Consider the following 9,807-nt stretch of genomic DNA (forward strand, 5'->3'; position numbering starts at 1 on the left):
ATAAATTGTTTCAAAGGGTTTTATGGTTGGTTTATACTCTTAAACCTTCCTTTACGACTATGAAAGACCCTCAAAAAACAAAAAAACAAAACAAAAAAAAACAACTTCCACTGTCCCCAATATATTAGATGTTTTAGGATTTTTTTTCTTATTTTCATTTTAATAGATTAAAAAAATCTATACATAATTCATGTTTATTTAATATGTTATGAATATTTTTAACTGTGCAATCTTTTTTTAAATTAGCTAAATTTTTTAAAGTAAATATTACATAATATTTTTTAATGTAAAACTAATAAAATATTTATGGTTTTTTAACTTTGTGTTTTTACTTAAAAGATCTTATAAAATAGGACAGATGGAATACTAATTAGAAGATCAAAAAGACTCTCACAAAGTTTTGTTTTAAAAAAGAGAAAGACCATCATGAAATGTGACAAAAGAAGGTTGCAGGAAAGCCAACGCTAGTAACTTCCATTGATAAAAACATGTGTATATTATGAATCTACTTAATTACATGAGCTTGTGCACTTGTATTGGGTTTGTCATGAATCTTAGGGGGTGTTATTGGTTTGTGATTTAAATAGACTTTTAGTGACTTTAAATGTTATGTAGAATCTGTTGTTATTCAATCAAGATTTTTTAAAAGTTTGTTAAAGTTTGGTGTTATTAGTTTAAGATTTGTAAAAAGTAATCTAAAATCTTCATAAATTTGGAGTTATTGGATCCATACTCTTATAAAGTCATTAAAAGTTTTGTGTTATTCAATTACAACAAAAGAATCTATGATTGTTAATGAATTAAATCATTATGTTATTGGTTTATGACTTTCTACACTTTTCTTCACAAAACAAAGTCATGAAAAGTATCATCAAAGTAGAGAGATTGTTTGGGAAATTATGACATACTAATCAACAAGATTATATAAAATTCTCAAAAACTCTCTAACAATAGTTTAAAATCTTTCATTTGTTTACTTTCTATGATTTTATTAAAGTCATCCAAATTCCATGTAAATTAGGAACCAATAACACCCCCTTAGTGTTGGGCTTTTTGTATCTGGTTCTTCATGTCAGATAGGTAGGTGTGGTCGTTCGGGTATCGGTTTGTTTTTTTAGGTAGATCCATTTTTGGTTCCAAGTATTTCAGATATCGGTTTGGTTCTGGATAGATCCATTCGGTTTCAGGTATCTCGGATAGAAGAGCTTAGTATCTATCTATACTAGTATAATCGCAGCACTTTTTGTGACGGGTGGGTAAAAAAGCTTTCGGGTATATCGGATATCCCGACCTATTTTAAAAATTCCTTCACAAAAAATTTGTTGGGTCGGGTTATATTTAACCCAACTCATACACCGGATATTCCATATTTAATAATTTAGATTTTTAGAAGATTTGATTAAGATTTATAATTATGATTCTCCTATCATCTTTGTTTGATTTGTTTTTAACTGTTTTGAATCATCATATAATACATAAAGTAAAAAAAAAATCAATTTTTTTCTGCATATACTGTGATTCGAAATTTTAAAAACGGACATATATTATCCAATTGACGAAAATGTGTGTTCAACGTTCTACATCGATTAAAATATTTAGACAATGATTCAGAATCATATCATAAATAAGAACATTAATAAAATAAATGAGTTTTTTGGCAGGATGGGTTTGACGGGACGGGTTTTTGAATCAACAATAATAAAAAGATTAAAATATCTTTAATCCGCCGCTTCAATACGGATTTAATCCTTATTTTTTTTAATACAAATCACAGGACGGGTTAAGAAATTACGGAAAGGGTTATATTTCGGAAATGATTTATATGGCGGACGAATTTGAATCAATATTTATATACCGCTTTAATACGGGTTAAATTCTCAGTTTATTAATAATTATCTCGTGGACTCGTGGTATACCGTTATTTAATAACAATTGTAAACTATAATATAAATAAATATGTTATAAGGAGATACAATTTACAAAATATTTTTATACTAACTTTAAAATTAAATCATCCCGCGGTGTACCGCGGGTTAAAATCTAGTTTAGATATTATAGAATTTCAGTTCGGGTTTAGGCAATTTCGGTTTGATTCCGAGTATCCGAAATATTGGAAATTTCTTTAAAATGGTTAAATTTTGATAAATATAACTAAAACCTTTAGAATATTTTAGTTATTTTGAGTAAATTGGTTATTTTGGTCTAAAAAATAATTGATATCTTTGAGTTTATAATTTAAATTTTGGGTAACTACTAGGATATATAAAGTCTAAATATAATTAATATTTTTTGGATATATAAATATAGTCGGGTATTTCGAGTACTCATTCAGTTCTCGGTTTGGTTCGAATTAGGTTCCAATTCTTCAAATAGATGAGTCTAGAATATGTTTGGTATTTTGTCGGTTCTGGATTTTTAGTCCCTCTTTTTCGGTTCGATTTTGATTCAGTTCCGATATTTTTTTCAAGGCCTACTTCCTAGCCAATGTAATCCAATCTCAATCCAAAATTCGGATTTTAGGTTTGATTTTTAACTTCTCCTATATAGTAAACCAGATCGCAAATCAAGTAATACACTCTGAGAGATAAAGAAAATAAGTATTTAGTTTACTAAAATTTGGTCCTTTGTAGGTCTAAATCTAAATCTAAATTAACATTGTAAGAAACATCTATTCTTTTTAAAATTCAAAACCTTAAAACCCTTCGTGTTTAAACCTAGCACCAACGTGTGTTGTCTCTCGCCATCTGCTCAATAACTTGGATACGAGCTTCAATGCATTTTCTAAAGAATTACAAATGATGGTCATACATGTAGACACACCTAACGATGATTGTCCTTTAAAGATAGCAAGACATCAGATTTTGAAATAATGCTAAATGTAGAAGGAAAAGCCTCTTTTCAATCAAACATCAGATCTCTTGAACTTTCCATTACATGTATTTAAAGATTACTAGCTTTTTCTTAGATTCTTTAGTTAGGTGGATTGGTATCAAAACCATGTTGTTCTTCGCTTACTCTTAACATATGCGACGAGTACGTATATGACGATCGAGGTTGAAAAAGTGGAACATGCACAATATGTGCAAATATAAACTGCAAAAAATATACTCTTAACTACAAATTGCAAAAGATAGAAATGTTGTGCACATATAAATAGTTCACAACTAAAAACATAATACATAAAAGTGTTATGCAAACTGAGAGATGAAAATATTGTACAAATGAAATATGAATCAATTACGGGGTTGGGCTTTATTCCAACCAAAATTATCAAATCCGGTCTATCTGTCAGGGCTTATAGAAATGGTATTTTCATTTGAGCAAAAAAGACAAATCTACCCTTCTCAAAAAAGCGCTTAAATTTGTTATCGAGAGGAAAAGGAGAAAGAAAAAAAAGCGAAGAGCTTCTTAATTCACAAATTGTTTGCGTTGATCTCTTAGGGTTTCTGCAATGTTAATCTCTTTCAAGAAGACGACGAGTAACAAAGTTCTGGGCCTTAGTTTCCATTCCAAGAAACCATGGGTCCTCGGTAGTCTGCTCAACGATGGGATCGAGCTTTGGGATTATCGTAGGGAGACTCTGATCTAGAGGTTTGATGCTCATCAGGGACATGTTTGTGGCTTGCACTTCCACCAATTAGTGCCACTCTTCATCTCATGAGGTAATGATTACTAGCTTTTTCTTAGATTCTTTAGTTAGGTGGATTGGTATCAAAACCATGTTGTTCTTCGTTTACTCTTAACATATGTGACGCGTACGTATATGACGATCGAGGTTGAAAAAGTGGAACATGCACAATATTTGCAAATATAAACTGCAAAAAATATACTCTTAACTACAAATTGCAAAAGATAGAAATGTTGTGCACATATAAATAGTTTACAACTATAAACATAATACATAAAAGTGTTATGCAAACTGAGAGATGAAAATATTGTACAAATGAAATATGAATCAATTACGGGGTAAGGCTTTATTCTAACCAAAATTATCATGTTTTGGACATGTTTGTGGCTTGCACTTCCACCAATTAGTGCCACTCTTCGTGATGCGGACATCCAAATCAAACCAAACCGGGAGTATACCAAACTAACCGGTACATGTATCAAACCGGTTGATATGGAACATTTTGGAGGATTCTTGCCCAAATGGAGTCCTAATCAAGCACAAGGCCTAGGGTTAATTATTCACCAACAAATTAACCCTAAGAAGACTAACGATAGTTCAAGAGGAATCAAAGACCAGCGAGCCGAATCACCATGTTGTGGAAATTTGACCGTTGCACTCTTTTTCCCTTATCTAGGGTTTGTCCCAATGGGTTTACCTAGAAAGGTTTTTAACGAGGCAACATCAAGTCATCAAGGAATCATTCACCAAGAAATTGATTCGAAGATGTTACAATTACATATAGCTGATGTACTTGCTGACGAACCGGCTGCACTACTTGCTGAACTACTCGCTGAACTACTTTCTGAAGTACTGCGTCAAATGAAGCCAAACAAGGAAATCTTCCTTATTCTACACTTGGACGCACCTCAAAGCTACACATGGAAACCAGGAGAACATCTAGGCTACACAAGACATGTACCACACAAACTTTGGTACACCTTACCACACAAGAACCCGCGGAGTTATTACTTGCCATATATGGAGCCGAAGGAGATCAACTTGCAACAAAGCTTTCCTTCTTTGTTTGTGCGCTTGTGTGAGAATCTTGAGACCCTCCAGAAGCTTCCAAGATGTCACAACTTCCTCCCCAATTTGACAAGATACAAGGCACACCTCACTTGCCTTACTTGGACCGATTTTACATTTAATGTCCAATATTTTCATTAATGTTTTGTTTCTTTCTTTGAAGTCTTAGAAAGTTGTACTCAGCCCTATATAAGCTGATCATTAGTCTCATTGTAAAAGACCCTTGATCATTTTTTTAAAGTAATAGAAACGTTTTCTACTTGTCAAAGTTTGAGTCTTTGTCATTGTTCTGTAGTTCTTTGTGAGTGAGTCACCAAGTACTTCAGGATTCTGCGGATTAAGTTTGTTGAGTGATTCAACATCCTTCACTCGTTCATTGATCGAGTGAGTCGATTATCCCACTGATTGAGCGAGTCAATCACCCTTCTATCCATTAATTCCCCTTGAATCGATCCCACACGAGAGAAGCGATCGCCATCGTGTCAGATCACCACCTTCATCATCCCACCTTCCGCGTGGCAAGCTTGGAACTCTTGATCATTAAGTGATCTAAAGTTGGATTAGCTCCAATTCTTGCATCACTTCGTCTCATGAGGTAATGATTCATATCCTCTCACATAAACAATCAATTATCTCTCGCGGTTTTCTTTCTCATACTCTTCTTGATCTCCATCACCATCCTTTGATTCGTGAGCATGCACTCGCCGCCGTCTCGTTATTAACTTCATCAAGCGTCGTTTCAAGAAAGACGGTGTTCGAACAAGGCGGATTAGGTCCATTACTACGATACTCGAAATCGGATCTCCATCGTTGAAAACAAGAGCCACGGTGGTAATTGAAGGTATAACCGCCGATCCAGAAACCGCTTGGGGCTATCTCAGCTTACGGTGGCGTAACCATATTAATCAAAGCTTGTAGATCAGGATCTGAAGAAGTACAAGAACACATCGCTGGTGCTATTAGCAATATCTCCGCCGTGGAAGAAATCAGAACAACACTAGCTGAAGAAGGAGCTGTACCGGTTCTTCTCCCTCTCTTAATCTCTGGTTCATCGTTGGTTAAAGAAAAGACGGTGAATTTCATCTCCTTAATATCATCTTCCGGTGAGTATTTCAGAGATTTGATTGTTAGAGAAAGAGGATTACAGATTCGAAGATGAATTGGAAGTTTTGATTAAATTAGTGTTTATAATTGGAGCCCTTGGATTTAGTAGATACTATTAGGGTTTAGTTTTTTAATCAAAAAACATTTACTTGACTCCATTGAGTTCATGGAGATGGAGATGGTGTTGAGAGTTGAAATTGACAGACGACGTTGCCGGAGGTTGTGTTGATCGAGCCCAAAATTCAAGGGTAAATGAGTAATTCCACTTAGCCCAGAAATACCTAAAACGTGAAGGCCTGATACTAGTTCCATTTCTCAAATTTTTGGGCCAAAAATGCCTAAATCAGCAATATTCCAAATGAAATATAGAAAGTTTGCAACTAAATAGGTTTTAAGTGCAAAACATAAATATAGTCCAAATAACTTCTAAACAGTTTTGATAGCTGGCTTGAACTTTTTATGCATGCCACTTTGACTTGGACTCTTTTAATGATCCAAAATTCAATAATTCCATAAAACCTTTTTGTGATGCATTTTAATATGATATGATGTCCAATAAAACTTCAAAAGTATTAATGTATTATGACGTTCTTATTCAGTGCCGGTCTAAACATTTGTGAGGCCCTACACGAAAAATAAAATGAGGTCCAATATATTTATAAGTTTTAGGGCTAAAATTTTTTTTTTGATCTATTTTTAGTAAATTATACAAAAATAATGATATTTTGAATATTATTACATTCAAATTTAATTGTTTGGGCCCTATTTTATTTATTTTTTTCAAAAAAAGACTTTAGTTTCTACCAAATATTTTCATTTTATGGGCCTTTTTACCAAAAAAAAAAAAAAAAAAACTTTAGAAAAAAAAAAAAAATTGTGGTGCCCCAAGCCACCGCTTGGGTGGCCTGTCCTGCGGGCCGGCCCTGTTCTTATTATCACTCTTATTAACATTAAAAGAAAAAATGTAATATCTATATTACGAATAAAACAAACGAAAGAAAATATACACACTCATTGTCACCGTAGCGTTTTAGCATGGGAGAGAACTGATGTCATCGTCCTCGATTTGTTTGTTTTTTTTTTTTTTGATAACCGTGGGATCCCAAAGGCTTCCTAGGCCCAAAGACTAATCTACGAGGCCTTGCATCCGGGTACGCTTTACCCCATCGTTAAGGAAGCGGCTAGGTGGCCAACCCGAATCGAACCCAGGAGGGGGAACTCACAGCCGTGAGCCCTTTACCAACTGGACCAACGTGGGTTGGTTTACCAATGTGTGTCCTCGATTTGTTATTGTGCAACTTTAGAAATATTATATTATACAGAGATTTCTGAATCCAGATGAATATTCTGGGAAAGTTACCAATAACCGCGAGGCCCAGAAGCCTGTCTAATAGGTGGAAATCAGCGGTCGTTCAAATTCATCTGCTGGACATGGACCATCTTCTGGCTTTATTATATTACAGATATCAGATTCGCGTTTTCTCAAAAAAGCTTGGAGGTATGTAAAACCTCCACCTTGCATACATGCATGATGTGGTGGGAGAAAACAATCCTCTTGACCACTGTGAAACCTCATAGGATCAACAAAATACCAGTGATTATTAACCCTTCTCAAACTTCTATTAATTTGACTTATAAGGTCAATGATTCGACATTCAGTGACACGGTAGTTGTCGCTATCAATGAACAAAGAAAATTCATCACGAGATCGCACCATGATAGAAATCTCTGAATAAAGATCTATATCTGCATTGTGAGAAGGAAATTTTACGGTCAGGTGTACCCTATCTAACTGAAGCTAATTATGTTATGTGTGTATCCTATACTAATATTTGGGAAGTACATCCTAAGGATCATAACGTTGATTTTGTAAGAAATTACAATATATACCATTAGAGAATTCTAATCATAATCATTTTATTCCATGTCACTAATATATATTAATAGGTCAACGAGTCAAACGGGTTTAAAAATATTAAAAGATTTTGTATATATAATTCGTATAATTCGAAAAATTATTTCTTCAAACGATTACACAATTAATATAATTCGAAAATGTTGTATACTAATCTACTATTCAAAAATGTTATCAAAAATGTTATATAGTAATCCATTATTCGAACATGTTATCAAAAATGTTATTGAAAATGTTAATGAAAATTATATATCATTGAAAACATTTTATATCAATCGAATTTATAAAAAAATGTTATTTTGAATTATAATACTCATATAGTTCGAAAATGTTACTTATCAAAATCGTGACCATGATAGGTGATTATTCTTGAATCAAAATCATCTTCTCAATTTAGAGAGTCTTTTCTCTAGATTATGTAAGGTACTGATTTTACTTATTTTGTTTTTTGCTAGGTGAAGAGATGATCGAGGAGATAGACGTAGTCATCGATTTGCTCCGATTATATAATGGACCAATTAGAGATTTAGAGTGCCGAGTTGAAGTTAGTGTTTCAATTTTTAGTTTTTTCTTTAAATTTGATTTTAAATTTTAGCAATATATTGAAGATTTAAATATACTACGAAAAACTAGCATTTGAAGTTGTTGGCATATAAAAAATTAAGAATTGTTTACACAAGTATAAAGCAAATTTAAGATTTTTGAGCATTTCGTAAAATATTAACACATCATAATTTAAATAAATTTGTAAAGAGAAAATGACAATTTTCAATTCTAATTTTTATTTTACATGTTTTTTTAGTATAGAGACGGGTTAGCCTATTTTTTCTTTAAAATAAATCACTAAAATTGATGCAAGTAGAATTTTAATAATAAATTAAAAACAAAAAAAAATATATCATTACAATATGAAATATAGAGAGATATATATACACTGTTAGAACATAAAAACTACTATTAGACACCAAAATTATCCACAATCAACAAAACTACTATTTAACACTGGCTTAAAAATCCAACATTAAAATTAATGAAAACCTACAAAAACTTAATGAAAACTTAAAAACCCGCGGTACACCGCGGGTCAATCTCTAGTATATTTATATTTATAATATCAACGACATCAACATCTTGTGATGTGTTACATACATATATATATATATATATATATATATATATATATATATATATTCTCTACCGTTTTTCTATGAAAAATGTTCGTAAGAAATTTCCCGTTAAAAAATAGGCCCATCCATTCTAGAAAGTTCTTTTTTCTTATTTTTTTTTTCTTTTTTTATAGACAGTTCTTGATCATGTAATCTTGATAAATTTTACTATTGATCATCCATCAACTACAAAACTAAAGCTTTTTCTTTTTGTAATATACATTTTATATATAATACTTTGTTCAAAAGTAAAAAATTCAGTTTCATATACAATCCTAGTTCCGCCAAAAAAATACTCATATTAAATAGGATTACGGAACCAAATCCGACGAATCATCTCATTGAGATTTCAATTATGGTAGACAATTATTAACATTTTAAAATAGATGTACTTGATAATTACAGGCTTTTTATTAGTACATCCAACATTCAATTCCAACAAAAAGAAAAAATCACCAAACTCAGAGTTAGCTTCACAAGAGACATAATAAATATTAAGCCACACCATGAGACACACAACCCATTATGATCAAGAACTTGAAAATCGAAAATCGGAGAAGAAAAAAATGGTTACATGTCCTTGACTTGGAACATGTTACGGTTCTTGACAACAATGTCGTACATGTGCATCAACTTGAACCTGGAGAAATCACTAGGGAGTGAGATGAGATGAACGGTAGATGCTTTGTGGAACTGAAGGAGATGAGGCTCCTCATAGTAACGTTCCCAACCAAGTGCGTAGAGATGTTGCTGGAGATGTGAGTAAGAGGTTATGACTTCGTTGCTTGGAGTGTAAACCAAAACCTTTCGCTTTGTGTTCTCAATGTTTGTCTCAGCTCCAGGATTCTCCACTAGTCGTACGACGCCATTCTTGAACACCCACACTCCCGACATCTCGAGATCTTGATTTTTTAATTTGAACTTGT

General features: G+C 32.7%; 1 protein-coding gene across 1 annotated transcript; it reads right to left on the reverse strand.

Annotated features, from left to right (window-relative positions):
• Positions 1–9,261: 9,261 nt before the first annotated feature.
• LOC9300012 (flowering-promoting factor 1-like protein 3) lies at positions 9,262–9,807 on the reverse strand. Its single transcript, XM_002865650.2, has one exon. The coding sequence runs from the start codon at positions 9,773–9,775 to the stop codon at positions 9,452–9,454; it is 324 nt and encodes a 107-aa protein (XP_002865696.1). The 5' UTR covers positions 9,776–9,807; the 3' UTR covers positions 9,262–9,451.

Source organism: Arabidopsis lyrata (genome assembly GCF_000004255.2).
Source record: "Arabidopsis lyrata subsp. lyrata unplaced genomic scaffold ARALYscaffold_8, whole genome shotgun sequence".
Classification (NCBI taxonomy): Eukaryota; Viridiplantae; Streptophyta; class Magnoliopsida; order Brassicales; family Brassicaceae; genus Arabidopsis; species Arabidopsis lyrata.